Below are 18,364 nucleotides of genomic sequence, written 5' to 3'. Positions count from 1 at the left end.
GATTTTCCTAAAACGTATAGGCCTGGTCACATAATTCTCTTCCTCCTGTGCCACTGAATACATTCTTTTTGTTGTTCAGTTGTTTTAATTGTGTCTGACTCTTTGTGACCCAATTTGGAGTTTTCTTGGCAGAGATACTGGAGTAGTTTTCCATTTCATTTTACAGAGGAGAAACAGGCAAATAGGGTTAAGTGACTTGCCCAGAGTCACACAGCTAGTAAGTGACTGAGGTCAGATCTGAACTCAGGGAGAGGAGTGTTCCTGACTAGACCTGGGGTTCTGTCCACTGCAATGCCAACTCTTATTGTCTCCAGGAGAAAATCCAAACTGCTCTGGCAGGCATTTTTCATAAAGTGCCCCCGTCCTGTCTCTTCCATTTCCTTAGACATCATTCCCCTCATGAACTTTATGGTTCCGCTCTAAGGGCCTGGATGGTGCCTCACATGATGCCATACTGCCTGTCTCCCATTCTATCTTTCCTAATGCTGTTCTTCTGCTGACCTCCTGGTCACCTCCCCTCCCTCTGCTCCTCATTCTTTCCCAGGCCATCCTTTGAACGCTAGCCCTCCTCAACCGAGGCCCTGGTGAAACCACTCTATGCTAGCTGTGCTCCCTTATGCTGTTGCTGATCATGCCTTGCCAAGCCCCACCCTTGGATCACTCCCACCATCCATCGCCTTTGTTCCTATCTGCTTGCTGGTGAATGAAGCTGGAGATAATCAAGACATTGTGTTGACTGGGGCTCATCACAGACTATGTTTGCATGCATCTCCAGAGCAAGGGGCCACATCCTACAAAAACCTCTGTAGCCATGACTGTCCCATCTTGTGCTCATGAAGCTGATTCTTACCCCCTCAAAGACTTCATGGTTATCCTTACTACACTTCATCTATTAGATTCAGCCAATTGCCTGACCTGTCAAGATATTACTGGAGACAGATCCTGCCATCCAGTGGATTGGCAATCTCTACCAGCAGCATTTTGTTGTTGCACTTTGGGTAATCCAGTTGTGAGGCCCTGTCCATGGGATGGTCTACAACTTCTGGGTCATGCAGTTTTCAGAAACGCTGTTTTGCAATAAACTCAATTACAACTAATTTGTGAACTACACTAAACAAGCCTGGAAAACAAGGGTTCTATTAAAAAAATGAATTTAAAACAAAAAGGATCTCTCAGCACAGCTACAATTAACTTTGGAAAATACAACATAGGTACATCTATAGTCAAGGCCTAAAATTCATTTAGAGAGGGGTTTATATGTAATTAGAATGTCAGAAGACAGTGAATAACTTAGGACACACAGTTTCTACATTTCTAACCAAGTATTTCTGTGATTTTCTCTGTATAGTATGAAATCACTGTTACCAGAAAAGCCCAAATTATACCATGGATTCTTTGGTTTTGAGCCATCAAACAGAGCCAGTCAGCCCTAAGAAGGACCCATAAGAACCCACTGACTATTAGAATAAGTTATTATAAAAGCAATTTTATAGTGATTTTTTTCTCCATTCTAAGCTATGATTTAAACACATTAAACAAATATTAATTGTATGGTTATTTAATAACATGTGGCTCATTTTTCACTCCTACCACAAAAAGCTCTTTTTACTCATTACACTTTAATGGTGTCATATATTCTCACTCTTTGATTTGAAAATTAGGGCTCATTTTTTATTTTAAGCCAGCGTACCAGGGTGAAACAACTGAATGAAATTCAACACTAGACATAACTAATTTGTAGCTGGTGTGCAGAATGAACAATGGACATGTGACATTCACTAGCTTATGGTTAGAGAGAGATCCATTGAAAACACTCAAACTGTCAGGCAGGAAAGAAAAACATTAAATATTTTAGGGAAAAGAAACTTGATTTTTGAGTTGTATCACATAGTCCCAGAAGTTCTTCATTTCTGACAATGGCCTACATCCCTGAACAGTGATTCTATAGAATTCTTGATTACCATATGAAGACTGTAGGTAATTTGAAACTTGTGAGAATGGATTTCCCTGTATCTGACAGGAGTACTATAAAAAAGACTATTTAATCCTTCAATATAACTGAATTGCTAGATGGAAAATAACATATTGGTGACCAAATATCAATTCCAAATCTCTTTATATAAAGGTTTCACTTAAACAATGTATTTATTTTATTGCTTAAAATAGGCTGAAGTGCCATAGAAAGGAAGCACAAAGTTGATTTACCTGATTAAGTAGCAACAGAAGAGTAAACTAAGTATGAAGACAAAAATTGCAGTGCCAAAAACCACAATGTATATGTTGAGAGGCAGATTCTGGAACCCGATGTTCGGCATTCTGAAACTGTAATGTTGGAAATCGGAGCTCATGGATATGCTGTAGGGAAAAGAGAAATGAAGGGAAGGGGGGAAAACATCAGTATATTAAGGAGAGGACAAAAATCAAGTAGCAGCTTTGTAAGGAAGATTAGAGAAGAGAGGGGAGCGAACGACTACTTGTCAGCATACACTCTTTAGGCATTTCTGTAGTTACAGATTTAAACATAGATCCTAGGCTTGGCTGGGTTTTTTTTGGGGGGGGAGGGGAAGTAGAGAAGAAGAGGGGAGGGCGACTGTAATGCACCAGGAAGAGAGAATGATATGGAGGGTAAATAAATAGGAAGGATCACTGACAAACTGATATCTCCTGAGATGTTTTGTCTTCTTTTTGATAACACTACAAATGAATGATTAAATAAATGATGAACTCCTCAGTTCTTCAAATTACTCCATTCCCATAAAACACTCCTCATGTCCACCTTGGCTCCACACAGCGATGGGCACGCCCTTGACCTTGCCATCACCCACAAATCTTCTACTGACCATAAACGTTTATCTTTCTATCTCTCCCTCTACCTTATGACCCTTACTCTCGTTCTTCTTCCTCCCAGTGACTTCCACTCCCTCTGTCCTTCAGAACATCATCCTTGGCACTGGCTACATTCTCCTTTCGCTGTGTTGACCCCTTGGCAAAACGGTTTAGCTCTACACTATTCTTTGTGCTCAGTCCCCCTGCCCCCTTATCTTATCACCAATCATTTCTTACCAAGCCTCAACCCTGGACTTTTCTCACTATCTGCTGCTTTTGCTTCTACTAATTTGCTGCTGAACAGAGTTGGAAACCACGCTAACTGGCTCCACCACAAATCTGTTACGTTTCCAATGGGCCCTCACTGGAGCAAGGCAATTCTTTTACACATCCCTACCAGATTCATTATCCCAGTGATCACTGGGGCTCTTCCAAACCTCTTCATCCCTTCCCCCTCCCCTCTCAGCTGAGGACCTTGCCTCACTCCTCTCCCCTCCTCTTCATCTTCCATCACTTAAATACCTTTTGCCCCATCTCTTCCTTCAACTCTTTTCACCTGAAGAGATGGTCCTTCTCCTTGCCAAGGCAAACTATTCTATATGCAAACAAGTGATCCTATTTCATCTGATCTCTCCAGGAAATTGCCTCTTTTTTCATCCTCCTTCTCACTAATCTTCGGTTTCTCCTCGACTACTGGCTGCTTCCTTGCTGCCTACAAACATGCTCATGTCTTTCCTCCCCATCCTTAAAAAAATACTCACTGGATCTGAGCATCCCCACTAACTATGCCTTCCTATATTTTCACCCCTTTAATGGTTAATCTTGAGAAAGCCACCTACCATCAGTGCCTCCACTTTTCTTGCCACTCTCTGTTAAACCCTCTACAACTTGGCATCAGACCTCAGCATCCAGCGTACTCTGCTTTCTCCAGTCACCGGTGACTCTTCTCCAATCTAATGGCCTTTTCTCAATCCGAATCCTCCGTGACCTCTCTACAGCCTTGACATTGTCACTCATCGCTTTTTCCCTGATATTCTCTTCTCTCTAGGTTTTGGGGATTCAACTGTGTCCTGGTTCTCCTCCTACCTGTCTTTCCAAGTGTCCTCTGCAGGATGTTCACTCCAGTAACAAGCACTAGGAGTGTGTCCCCACCTGCACCTGTCTTCCCTTCTCTCTCGCTATTATTTTGCTTGTTGATCTCCTCAGCTCTCCTGGTTTCTTAACTACCATCCCTAGGCAGCTGATTCTGAGGTTTCTTTTGTGTAGCTCTAAACCCTCCCCCAAATTCCAGGCTCACATATCCCACTGCCTACTGGACATTTTGAAGTCAATTGCCACAGACATCTTAAACTCAGTATGTTCAAAAGCGAGCCCACTGCCTTAGCACCCAAACCCTCCCCTCTTTCTCACTCCCTTATGTTCAAGGGCACCACCAGACTCCCAGTCACCATAGCTCACAACCTAGGTGTCAAACCAGCCTCCTCGTCGCTCACACTCCCTCCCTAGAGCCAGTTTGTGGCCCACTGCTGTGTCCACTGCACCACCTTGCTGCCAGAAAGAAATGTTTTTAACAGTTTGTTTCTAATCTCTCATTACTTGTACTATGACGTCAAGAACTGCCTGTATCAGAGGATCACTGGTCCTCTTCAAAGATCATCTTCAGCCTATGGCAGTTAGTTCCCCTCTTAAAACGCAAAGGAAACTTGAAGCAAGAAATCTGAACAAAATGAGAGCCCAAACACTATGGTTCAGTTGGGACAAATTTCTCTCTAAATACAGTGCTTCCCCTTGACTTTAGCTTCCTATCCTCAGATCTGCATGGGAAGTCAGGGAAAGAAAGCTAGTAAGCAATTTTAACAGATTCCTGTCACACATAGCCAGCACCAGAAAATTATGGCCATATAAAATTACACTGCACATTCTCAACATTCATGACTGTTTTAGTAGTCTCACAGTCCTCTGAACCAGCCATGAATAGGGTTTAAACTACTACCTTTCTTTGCTTAATGGTGAAATAATTTCCTCCCTCAAACAGATGGTGCCTAATAATTTTTTTTATCATTTTCAAAAATATTAGGCTTCAGTTAGTTGTGAACTGGTTTAATAGTGAAGAAAGAACAAAGAAAGGAGAGAAAGGGATTGTGGCTTATGGGGAAGAAACCTGAAGCCTGGAGTTGGTAAGTCTGGATTATACTCCCAGCTTGGGAGTCTCCCTCATAGTCACAAATGGGGCTCAGTAGAAAGACAGATGGCCTGAATTCTAGTGCTGCTTCTGTCACTTAACAAGTGTGACCTCTGGCAAAACTTTTAACTTTTAGGCCTCAGTTTCTTTATTTGTAAAATGGGCTCTAAGGTCTCTTACAGACCAAAAATTTGTGATTCTGGGAAAACTTTGCCCTTTATCCTGAAGGGTTATTGTGATGAAGAAACAGGATGTCAGATGGAGGCAGAGAGACTTTTCATTTTGTCCTCGTCTCTTCAACACTTGGTACAGTGCCTGACATGTTGCTGTTCAGTCATTTTAGTCATGTCTAACTCTCTGTGACCCAATTTGGCTTTTTTTTTTTCTAGCTATCCAATCTGACACAAAGTGGAATTTAATAAATGCCTTCTGGTTGACTGAATTCAGAGAAGCTTGGGAAGACACATGAATTACTACCGAACAAAATAAGCAAAACTGAGTCAACTCAAGTCAATGAGCAATTATTAAGCACTTTCTATGTACTAGGCACTGCTAAGCACTAGGAACAGAAGAACATGCAGACAGAGACTCCCTGCCCATGGTAAGAGGCACGAGGTGGGGCTGGAGGAGATGAAGGTGTTCACTGTGGGGACACTATGGAAAAAGCTGGAGAGGAACAAAGACACGGCTGACCTGGTTGTCCTCCTTAAAATGAAGGTTCTGAAGGGAATCAGCCTAGAGAGGGCGAGGCTCAAGGGATGCATTTCCATTATGTGAACCAAGAAAACAAGTTACATGTTGACCTCGATAAAGCAAACGGTAAAAAGACTTGAAAAACATCAGAACTCTGATCACTGCTGTGACCAAAACTGACTTGAGAAGACTGATAATAAAATCCCCTCTTGGCAGAGCAGCAGGGGGCTGTGAGTGCAGAATGAAGCCTGTATTGTCAGAGATGGGCAACCTTCTTTAAAAAAAATTATACTTCTTTGTTCAAAGAAATTCTATGGAGGAGGGAGGCATTTGCAGATGACAACCATGTAAGAAAAACAATAAAACACTTATAAAAGAGAAAGCATATAGGGAATAATATAGTTTTTACACCATCTAGAAATATTAACTTGACTTTTAGTACATTAAATATGAGATCTTTGTCTAATGACTGAAATATTTGCAAATCTCCAAGGAGATCTCCCTGTCTCTTTCTCTGAGGTACTGAAGACAAGTCTCAAATCAACCTTGGATATTCAGGACATAATATAGTACAAATGGCTCACACAGCAGACCCTTTATCTCCAGAACTAGGGCCCTATGCACCATGCTCCTCAACTCCAGGACCTCCAACAAATGACTCTCACCTTAAAGCCCTGTAATGCCAAGTAAAGGCAACTTTCAAGGTTCAGAATACCAGCATAGCAGCTCTCTATTTTATTTGGTGACAAATTAAGAACAGACAAAATCAAAATACAGCATTCACCAAGTGTAATTCAATAATTGCCAAGTACTACTCCACCCCTGGACAGTACCTTCATTTAGTCAATCACAAAATCCCTCTTCTCAAATGGAGATTAGTTTCCAATCATAACAAAGCACATTCATTTGGTCAGTCACAGAGCACAAAAAAGTCAAAAGTTTCCCACCCCTGGATCACAACTGAATTACAGTTATCATCAGTTAACACCAAGCACCTTCTCAAAAGGGGAAGTGGAGAGTACAAAGGCCATCTACCCCTGAGCTACAGCAAGGTTAAGATATCATCACAGCGTTCAATACCTAAGGAGAGGTCTTTTCTTCATCTTGACCCAAGGCAAGTTCTCAGCCATCTCTGTTCCTGAGGAGACAAAGCTTAGCAAGGCCACAAGATACATTGCCAGTGTCCTCATTAGTTCATTCTCTGCCTGCAGAACAGTCTTAGGACGCCTAAAAACATCAGCAAGACCCTCTTCCAGGATTTCTGTAAACATACAACAAGAAAATCCTTCTTCAGGGCTTCTGAACCAACAGCAAGGCTCCAGGACCTCTGCAACAGCAGCACTGTCCTTCACCAGCGGACGATGGCAAAACAACATCAAAGCAGACAGACAAAGTACCACTATCACAGCCATGTCTCCTCAGTCCTTGGCAGCTCCAGGTGGCAGCTCTCAAAAGTCCCAGGCAGCTCAAACTGGCCCTCAGCAATTCTCTCTCTTGCTCTGCCTCCACGATGCTGCTTCCAAAAGTTCTGCCTCTCTCTCTCTCTGCTTGTACCTCTCTAAATCCACGACACCAGCTCCTCCCAGTTCAGCCCTCTCTTTTCACATCAACAAGTCCCTCCTGCAAGTGGGATTCACAAGCTCTGGGTTTTAACACTCAACCTGAAAACCAAGCCAATACAGGGGGATCTTTAAATTCCATTACTATTACAAGCCTTAACCTAGGACAAAGATGTAGTTGTCAGATAAAGTAACGTTGTGACAAAGAACAATATATACGATGGCTATGACAAAAGTAAAGTGAGTACTAAAGGACAACAAAATTCCAGACAAATATGTTTATACCACATTGTTGAGTTAAAGGTGCCTGGCATATGGGGTGGATCCCTTGTGAAAGAGTCATGGAAAGACATGAGCAAGAATCTTGCTGTGTAAGAAGGTACAGGTGGGTTTTGATCCCACCAAGCAGAATAGAAACATGGAGATCTATTACAGGTCATTATGATTTAGAACTAGAAATGTGGCTGTGAACTAGGCTGTACCAGCAATGTACGTATTTATAATATCTTTGCTACCATGCTACTCATATGGCTCAACTATGTGAGATGTAGAGTCTAATTCAATTGGTCTGTATTTTAATACTTGTTATGTGTCATAAGCTATTTCTCGAGCATTCTGTCCACCAGAATGCTTACCTAGTATTTATAAAGTTCAGTGAGAACTAAAGTTCCTATGATAATCTAGCAGTACCTTATTCATCCGTCAAGGTAATGATCATTACTATACCTCTGACTTAGTGCTGTGATTCTCACTGGGCTCTGATTCTTTGAAATTGGTCATTCATGTAATATTTATCCACTTTATTAGAGCATTGTAGTCCACAACTACTCTGGTAGCAGAAAGTCTCCTGTAACAGTGAGTGGCCTGGTTTTTGGCTTGTCTAGCTCATGGCTGTCTATGTTGGCTCTGCGCATGGTGTGGGCAGAAGAGGAGGCTTAGACAGAGCAGGGCTGAACTGCACAAGCGGGGTCAGCAGACTGATGTATCAGAAGAACACTCTACCTGGAGCTCATTAAGATCTCGTTATTTTAAAAATCTCATTGGCACATTTTGTTTCAACACAACATCCTTTCCAATAAAATAACCCTTCTATCAAGTTTGTTGTCGTCGAGTCATTTCAGTTGTGTCCGAGTCTCCGTTTGCGGTTTTCTTAGCAAAGACACTGGAGTGGTTCGTCATTTCCTTCTCTGGCTCATTTTACAGATGAGGAACTGAGGCGAATAGAGGTTAAGTGACTTGTCTAGGGTCACACAGTTAGTAAGTGACTGGGGCCAGATTTGAACTCAGGTTCTCCTGACTCCAGGGCCAATTGCTCTACACTTAGCTGCCCTCTTCTGAATGTACAAAGTACATTCTCTAATACAGTTTATTGATAGCAGAATAGCAGAAAAGAGGGGGTGGTGGTATGTGTTCCATGTACAGGGGACAGCCAGTGCAAAGGTTATCAAGACGAGACACAACATGAGTACTATTTACATCTTGTTCTGGATAAATGACCAATTTCTTAATTTTTCTGGTCACCTGTTATTGAATGGTATCTTGTATCACACATCCATGTACCAACTGTCACTGGCAATATGCTGCTGCTCTCTTTACAATGTCTCTACACTGAGCTTTGGGTTACCTGCAGTTTTGATTCACGATTTCCCCAAAGCAATCTAATGCACTGGCTTTCTCCTATCAGGTCTCAGTTTGGTGTCTTAACTGCATATCAGTCCAAGAAGTGTGAAGTTTTACATCTGCTCAACAGGCGGACCATCCAACTGCATATCATAGTAGGAAAAGAGGCATTCTTCATCCGTTTGGTTTTTTCCTTACAAAGATCAAGAGGCCAAACTCTACAGTCATTGTGCATCTCAGAAAGCTCTTCAGAATTATGGGTCTTAATATAATTAGCTTGGTGTCATTCACAAACACAAGTATAAAAATCTTTCTTCCATTTGAATTCACATTAGTGGCACATCCCTGGGATGAGCATGTTGTATCCCCATTCTATGGAGTGTCCCTTCATATTAAAAATCTGAGGAATGAGCAAAGTTATTTTTCCCTCTTATGTCTTGTTATATTAAGGAATCTTGCCTGCGCTACTAAATCAAATACAGTTTTTAAACAATCAAACCCTATGGGATCTTATCTTTTTGTATCTTTTGGTAATTAACTGTAAAGATGCGGTTTGTAATTAAACAATGTTTGCAGAAGCTTGACTTCTTAATTTCTTATTTTTTTGTCAAGAATATCTTTGATAGGGGTGGCTAGGTGTCACAGTGAATAGAGCACCAGCCCTGGAGTCAGGAGGACCTTAGTTCAAATCCGGCCTCAAACACTTAACACAAAACCAGCCATATGACCTTGGGCAAGTCACTTAACCCCAATTGCCCTACCTTCCCCTCTCCAAAAAAAAAAAAAAAAAAGAATATCTTTGATACATGTGTAGGTCATCCTCAAAGATTTTTGAAGAGGTAAGAAAGTGGGTATATACCAACATGTTCTGTTGGCCTTGACTATGCTTCTTAGTGCCAGGAACATAGTAAATGCTTTAATGAATTTTTTATCTATCTATCTAAATTATAGAAAAAACACAAGTTTTTGATTCTCTCTTCATCATCACATATAAAAAAAACTACAAACTTCACAGTAATTGCCATCAATTTTTATAAGCACAATGAATTCCTGCATTTCCCCTCCAACAAATTTCTCCCCTCCCATCTTTTCATTACTGTGTTTTATATTTATGGCCAGTTATTCCGACTTTCTTATTCACTTATATAATTTGTTGTTTTTACTATCAGAAATTACAAAAATTGTTATTTTTTATTCTTTTTCTCCCTTTTAATAAGGTCCTATAAATTCTGTGTGAGTATAATTTGTCTACTTTTTCTCCTAATCTTTTTTATGTTTCTTTAAAACATATTTTAAACTTTATTATTTATTTATCATATTTTATTATGTTTAGATGGGTGGATAAAAAAATTCATTAAAGCATTTACTATGCTCCTGGCACTGTGCTAAGCTTCGAAGATATCAGTGTTTGTACTTCATTCTTGAAGAGGACCAATGATATCAAGAGGGTGATGTCTTGAGGATATAAATATAATATGAGCAAGCAAAAGTCCCTGCCCTCCAGGAGCTGACATTCTAGTGGGCGAAGACACCACAGAAGAGGGGACTCATGGGGGGCCCCCATCAGGCCATTGTCTGGAGGAGAACGAAGGAGATTCTCTCTGGCAAAGTGAAGCTGGGCCTTGACACAGGACATAGTGGTCTGGCTAGAGAGTCATAAGTTGAAGAACTTATGATGGAAGTTTGTGGGGGAGGGCAGAAAGAACAGGGCGAAAAAAAACATCCCAGAAAATTTCCTTCTAAAAGATAAAAAAATCCTACTTGGGATTAAGGCAGAGTAAACAACTAGAAAGACTGAGTCTACCCAAGCTGAAGAGACCAGAGAGATCATTTATTACAACTTCCTCATCTGACATAGAGGAAACAGGCCTAAGGCGGTAAAGACGACCTTCCCATAACCACAAAGTTAGCCTTGGCTGAGCTTGGACTAAAATCCACATCTCTGTGTTCTGTCATATGAATTTTGAGAAAAAAATATGAAATATATACCCTATACCACATGCCAAAATCTCATTAAGCAAATCAATCAATCAACAAGTATTTAAATATTTACTATGTTCAGAGCACTGGGCTAAGTGCCCCATACAGAGAAAGGGCTGGATAGGTGCCTACATTTGGTTGGGGGAATTCAATATATAAATCAGAATATGCAAGAGAAATACAGAGTAGATGAGAGGTAACTTCAGAGGAGATGGCGTATTTAAATGTTAATGTTTTGATAAGTAGAAAGTACACGGAAATGGAGAAATGTTAAAATAAGAAAAATCCTCTATTCAAATGTAGCCTTGTTTCTGTTTTAAATGGTCTGAAATGTAACTTGGCTACTCAGAGCTAGCAAAATGAGAAATTCACAATGAATCTTAAAAAAAAAGTCCGCCTGTCCCTTCTCTATATTGTAAAAGAAGAAAATGTCCTTTGTAGGAAATACCAAGATCCAGGAGTGTACTTTGTTTAACTCATCCTATTTAATCCAGTAGTAATTGCTAAATAACTTTACATTTTCAGCACACTGGGGAAGACCTGCTTAATCATGGGGAGGCAGAGATGAGTAGAAGCATGAATCTTTTTCCCAAGTTTATTAAATTATGATTCTTCTCTAAACGATGAGAGGATGTCGTGATGAAAATTACACAATAAAATTAATTTATTACTCAATCAAGAGTAAGAGGCTTTCTGGGAGAGACCTAATATCCACTTGGAGTTTAGCCAGTGGGCCATATGTTGGCAGACCAATTCATCTTCAGGGAAAACTGTCTGAAAATATAATGTTTCTCTCTGGATGAACCTGAGCTTAGTTCCAGTCATATGTATATTCCTAAAAAGAATTTTTACAGGAATTACTGTAAAAAAAAAAGTTCAGATTTTTGTTTTAAATTGTACCCCTCGAAGCAAGGATGTGGGACAAATTTACCTGTTTAAAATCTGTAAATAATTAAGTGAATTTAAGAAGTTCCCACAAAGCAGACCTTTTGCTTTGCCACCAATGTACAGCCCAATCGTAAAAAAAAAGGGCTTTACGCTATGACTTGAACTCAAGATATGGACTCTGTCCAAATAGGAAGAGCTAGAAATTTCAAAGAAGCAATTCTTCTATGAGAAATACTCTGAAGATGAGAGTCACGTTCGGAAACCACACAGAGTAACTCTTTTGTTATAAGAGATAAACAATAACGATGGTGTTGGAAAGAAGGTCACTGGATTATATCTTACAAATCCTACCTTAAAATGCCGTATACTTATCTGATTGGGCAAAAGTAAAATCTGACAACTCACAAACTCTCTGAGTGGCACATGCCAATTTTTGGAGGCGATATTGGTAACTGCCTGCCATATCAGACGTTTCTATGTCAAAACCACCTACTGGTTGTTGCTGTTGAGTTGTTTCAGTCATGTGTGGTTCTTTGTGACTCCATTTCTGGTTTTTTTGGCAGAGATGCTGGAGGGCTTTGCCATTTCTTTCTCCAGCTCGTTTTTCAGATGAGGAAACTGAGACAAACAGTGTTAAGCGATTTGCCCAGGGTCACAGTTAGTAAGTGCCTGAGGGTGAGTTTGAATTCAGGTCTTCCTGACTCTAGGCCCAGCACTCTATTCACTGTGCCACCATCTGACCCTCTAGTAGTGCCTGCTATTAAATTGACTCACTTTCCTAAGCAATTGCAGACTGTGTGAAATACATTCATATTACAGGATCAAGTTTTGTTATACCAAATACTGTCATAACAAAAATTTCTGTATAATAAAGTTCTTAAGCCTAAGCAGAAAATGTACTTATCTCCAAAATAATGAAAATTCCCCAGGCCAGTTCCTTGAAATTTGTTGTATTAAGAGTTGATTTATAACAAAGGAAAGGGAGGGGAATAAGCTATGATGTTATACTTGCTATGTTCCAGGCACTGAATCCTTTTTACAAATATTATCTCATCTTATCCTTAGACAACCCTGAGAAATATGAGATACTATTATTCCCATTTTACAGTTAAAGATACTGAGGCATACAGCAGTTGAATGGCTTGCCCAGGGTCACATAGCTAGTAAGTGTCTCAGGATGGATTTGAACCCAGGTCTTTCTGATTCCATGACACTGCACCACCCAGCTGACTCTAAATGAAAACCACAAACCCATATTGTGTATACTGAAGGCTACTATTTCAGGTTAATGTTACTGGGACTGAGGAGAATAGCCAAATATAGTTGTAATGGTTGCAGCAAATGGAGTATGACCATTTACAGGAATGGTGATTACTGGGTTTCTCTCAGTCAGGTCATCATCTGCCCAGTTACCCAGGGTTGAGGTATTGGAGTGACTTCTGACTCCTCCTTGTTTTCTCCTTCACATTTGGCAAAATTTTCCCTGTGCAATTTTCCTCAAAGTCAAATTTTCTTTTACATTTTTCCGGACTTCCATTGCCTTATACTTGGACTTAACTCCAAGAACCTCCTAAACGGCTTCAGCTTCTAGCCTCTTCACATGCCTAATCTACCCTACTTATGGAAAACCATACAACAGCACTCTTTCCATGACTTCTCAAAAGCTTTGGAAGGCTCCCCACAGTTGATAGCATAGAGTTTAAATTCCCTGTCTTGGCATTCAGAATTCTCCAATTTTATCTCCCGCTACTCTGACTCCTTTACTTCAGCCAAACGGATTCATTCCTCATGATGTTCTTCCTACCTCAAATGCCTGGGCTTCCAGTCCTCTAAGTCCTATACTTTTTGTTCCTCAAAGGTCTAGCTCTTGTCATCTTCTCCATGAAACTATTCCCAGTTTTTTGTAGCCCTTGATAATTTTTGAAGACTTACTTTTGGTCAATGAACATTTATTAAGCATCTACTATGCATCAGGCCCTGCCCCTGCCCTCAGGGAACTCATAGTCTAATTGAGGAGGCAATGGGCAAATAATTCTATATAAGTATATACAGAACAAAGTGGAAACAACAGAAGGAAGGCAATGAGAATTAAAAGGGATTGGGAAAAGCTCACTGTAGAAGCTCGGATTTTAACTGGACTTAAAGGAAGCCAGGGATGGAGATGAGGATTCCAGTCAGTGTCACAGGATCCCAGAATAGATGGGGTAAAGTATTAGAAGACTGGAAAATAGGGGTGGCAGGGCAGGTTATAAGGGGCTTTAAACACCAAACAGAGGATTTTATATTTTATTTCAAAGGTGATGGGGGTCCACTGGAGTTTATTGAGCAGAGGGTGATGTGATTGGACCTGAACTTCAGGAAAGTTACTCTGGTGGCTGAAAGAAGGATGGCCTCCAGAGGACTGATAATGAACAATGACACTACCTAGCTCAGCATAGTGGTGATAAAATGCAGAATGAGACATACATTTTTGGACATGGACAATGTGAGAATTTGTCGTAAGAGGTTCCCTTCCACTTTTATAATGGGGGTGAGAGGTGGTAAGGAGAGAAAATAAATGCTCGCTAATTGAAAATAAAAGCATTACTAATTCACAGGGACTCTTTTGTATTTTCTTTTATTTTTAATGTATTTTCTTAATGGAATTTAAAAATACAACTACCATCATGTGTATGATTGTGTGTCTTTGTCCATGAAATTGTTTGATATTAAAAACATGTCCTTGTCCAAAAATCACTGGAACTGCTGTGTTCAAATATAAAATGATACATACTGGCTTGGACATCAAAGTCCATCCAACAAGCATTGAGGCAACAAGTCCATCTTGCTCAATATTCTGTCCATGACAGTGATGCCAAGGGAAGGTTATGGGCAGTTCTTTATTATATCAACCTTGAAAAATTAGTAATCTTCCCAAATCTACTCCTTTTCTTGACTACTTTACTGTGAATCTATTGTTAATAAATTCATTTCAATCATTTTGAAATGACTTCGAATTTCAGTTTGCTTTTCTTGATCGTTAGTAAGTAACTCCCTAGTTCTAGCACATTCATGATTTTACAGACTTCATCGTTCCAAGTGGATGAGTCCTAGCTTTTGTAGCCTGTGCTTCTATGACAGCGTCTCCATCCCTTTGTTAATTTTAGGTGCTCTCTTTTGGGTTTCTGACTCCATTATGTCTTTCTTGAGGGAAAATAGCCAAAGAGGCTATCACAGAAGGAGGTTACAGCTTGTTCTGTGCTCTAGATAGGCAGTGTCTTTGCATTTTAAAAATAATATTCAATGCATATTTCCAGTTAAACCATTTTTCTTTTAATATAATAAATATAAGAGCATTGTTTTAAAAGCTGACCCTAGTGAGAAAAAAACTTACTTCCTCTCTCCCCCCCTCCAAAAAAGGCAAACACCTTCCCTTTTGGTACTTTCATAAATTGCAAATATTTATTATGTATCAATTTTATTTTGGGTTCTCTAGGGTACAATTCAGCATGCAAAAAGAGGCCCCACTAAATTCATCTGCCAACCAAAAGACAGAGAATTTACTCTTCTCCCTAATGGTAGGTTTAATGGGAAAGAAAAATGATCAACCAGTGGAGCTTACTGATACAGAGATGAACAGAAATAAGACTCTGACACTGATGTTTTTGTAAAGAGATTTTTCATTTCATTTCTCTCTTATATTACATTACATCTCTCTCTTTTCAGCCTGGGGTTTGTGGTCCTCCAAGGAATTTGGGGAGGGATTTGGGGGGTCTGGAACTTGGATGGGAAAAAAATGCATCTTTATTTTCACTCTTCTTGGCTTTCTGTGTAACCCTGTGCATTCTGTTTTATGTACTTAAAAACATTATTCTGAGAAGGGGCTTACAGGCTTCACCAGACTGTGCCAAGGGGGTTTAGGACACAAAGAAGTCTAAGAACCCTTGCTCTGATGTGACACCAAAGCACATAAAAGGAATAACAAAAGACATTTGAGTTATAAAAATAACATCTGTATGTGGAACATTCAAGAGCTTCTTACTAATAACTTGGCTCAGCTAGATCTACTGATCATTCCTTCAACAAACCCATAAGGTAGACCATCCATTCTAAGATAAAAAAGACACAGAAATGTTTTCTACAAAGTAACAGCCCATGGCAAAAAAAATTTGTTCTATTTGCTTCTTTCATTTTAGTTTAAAATACCTAATTATTAGGTAGATGAACTATTGGCAGCCATCTGGTTTTATTTAACACGGGAGCTGAAAGTGCCCTGGTGTCTATAAAGTAATGGAGTTTGGGGAAATACTATTTTTTATTCAACAATATTTCATCCTTGATGCCATCACTGAAGAAAATTAAAAAAATGGAACTTGTGGCCCACAAAATATACTTTAATTCTGATCACAAAACATGAAAAACAAAGATATCTGATTCAATTCTGATGGACAGAATTACTCTCTCTTAGATGTCCTATCTCTAGTCAAAGGACAAAAACAGGACAGTCTCTGCTCTCGAGAAACCCTCACTCTCGAGGGGGTATACAACAAGGTCCTATGTCCACAGAAAAATAAAACTGAGAAAGTTGGAGAATGGAGAGCACTGGTAAGGAGGGAGGCAGGGTAAGGCTTCATGGAGGAGGCAGCACCTAAACAGAGAACTGAAGGGAAGACAAGATTCTCAGGGGTGAACCCAAAGAAGGTCTTCATTCCAGGCCTGGGAGAAGCCTTGTGTGAATGCAGAAGATGGAAGGTGCCTTTAGTCCAGGGCTGCAATATGGTGTGTGCCTCCATAGAAAAAAACAAGGCTGGAAAGGTAGGTGGTTTTTATCCATGGGGCAAGGGAGCCATGGGGTGGTCTTTTTCAACAGTGGAGTGATATGGCCAGATCTGTTCCTTAGGAAGATTACTTTGGTAGGTGTGTGGGAGACACATTGGAAAGGGAAGAGAGGACAAGCAGGGGAGGCCAAGTGGAAGGGAACCATCAAGGTGAGAGGGGCTGAGGGGCCACAGAGGTAGCAGCTAGGCAAATGGAGAGAAAGGAGCAGATTGGAGAGAGACAGAGACAGGGCTTGGCAACTAATGGACTTTGGGGGTGTGAATGACTCCAGTGTTACAAACCTGGGTGGATGAAGGAGGAAGGATACTGATGTCCTCAATAAAGACAAGGAAATTTGGAAGAGATTTGGGGGAAAGGGAATGTTCAATTCAGCTTTGGACATATGTAAGTGAGAGGACAACAGGGCATCCAGATGAAGGTGTCCAGCAAGCCGCTGGCAATGTGGGATATGGCTGTGTAGATGAGAGATGTTTGCACAGAGCTGAAAATGGAAGCTTGTACCTTAAAAAAAATCAACTTCTGGGACTTTATTATTTCTTTCCCATAGATAAAGCCTCCACTCTTTGTGTTAATTAAGCATTGCATCAGTTCTTCATAGACCTTTAGTTTAATAAAGCCCAGGGATTAGAATTTGTTGTGAGAACCACTGGCATCAGACATGCCCCAGCTTAATCCTATTCCCTTGGTGATGTGCCCATATTATAATTTTAAGTAGAACTTTAATAGGTTTGTTTCATTCATTCTCCTGTGAGCCAGTGAGAGTAAAATTCAGAATGCACAGCTTGAAGTAAACAGGAGGAAAGGCAAAATGAAGAAGGAGTTAGAGGAGAAAAAAGAGAAACAGATGGAACCTGCACCTAATCTCTATATAGCACAAAGCATCCAATGAAAGCCTGACTTTCTGAATAATTCTGCATCAGCTGACAGAAAAGCCAACTTTTTCTTTCAGCAAATCTATGTGCATTCCTTCTCAAAGGAAGGCAACTAGAGGGAAGCAAATAGCTTCTTCACATGACATGGCTAACTACATAATTATCTGTACATGTGCTCAGCGTTAAACATTACAGGCCAAATGGATTAATAATATAAGCATATCACTTTATCCAATACACAATTCAATGAAAACCATTAGCCCTCCTTTCATTGAAGCTGGCACTCCCTCTACACTAACATCTCACTGCCCACTCTTGGGGGCAGGTAAGCAAGAGATTTGGCAGTTACACCCTTTCACTACAAAGCAAACAAGATAAAAATAAGCTCTTAAGCTGGTTTGTTTTAGCCACTGAGGCAAGTAGTGTATGTTGCTATCTGGACAATCTACTTTGTAGGCGGATTAGTGAACAGAAAGAACTTCACCTGGTCCTTCTGGAGAAGTGTTAGCCCCAGGTCTAAGTGCACAACCCTCCCTTGCTGGTGTTATATGCCTTCAGGAGAATGTTGGTGCCCTCCTAGAGCTGGTTTTGCACCCTCAGCACCTTGCACAGGGCCCTGTACTTATGGTTATTGAATTGAATTAAGTTATACTTTTACTGTATTAAAATTGTTTCAGCAGCTGTAAAATGGGGCTAATGCCAGCCTACCTCATGCGATTATTGGGAGAATCAAATGAGATGAAATGCATTTATGAAAACTGGCAAACACTTGACAGATATGAGACATTATACTCCATGGAATAAAGGAAAACAAAATTTCTGTAGCAAGTATTTGGAGAATGTGAGTTCCAGTTTAGGTTGCACTGATAGCCCTAGAGTCTAGGAATAAAGAGGCGATCATACTGTAGAACAAAGCCTTGGACAGA

General features: G+C 40.3%; 1 protein-coding gene across 1 annotated transcript in view; it reads right to left on the bottom strand.

Annotated features, from left to right (window-relative positions):
• RNF24 (ring finger protein 24) overlaps positions 1 to 18,364 on the bottom strand; it is a 104,873-nt gene that overhangs the window by 26,969 nt on the left and 59,540 nt on the right. The window contains exon 2 of the mRNA XM_069065989.1: positions 2,206 to 2,355. Coding sequence (XP_068922090.1) covers positions 2,206 to 2,348 — 143 coding nt within the window. The 5' untranslated portion in view covers positions 2,349 to 2,355. The remainder of the gene's footprint in view (positions 1 to 2,205; positions 2,356 to 18,364) is intronic.

Source organism: Petaurus breviceps, unplaced genomic scaffold (assembly GCF_028583685.1).
Source record: "Petaurus breviceps papuanus isolate PSGF00001 unplaced genomic scaffold, PetGlider_PUasm1.0 139, whole genome shotgun sequence".
In the NCBI taxonomy this organism is placed as follows: domain Eukaryota; kingdom Metazoa; phylum Chordata; class Mammalia; order Diprotodontia; family Petauridae; genus Petaurus; species Petaurus breviceps.
Note: the sequence above shows the minus strand (reverse complement) of the source record. Positions and strands in the feature narration are given on the sequence as shown.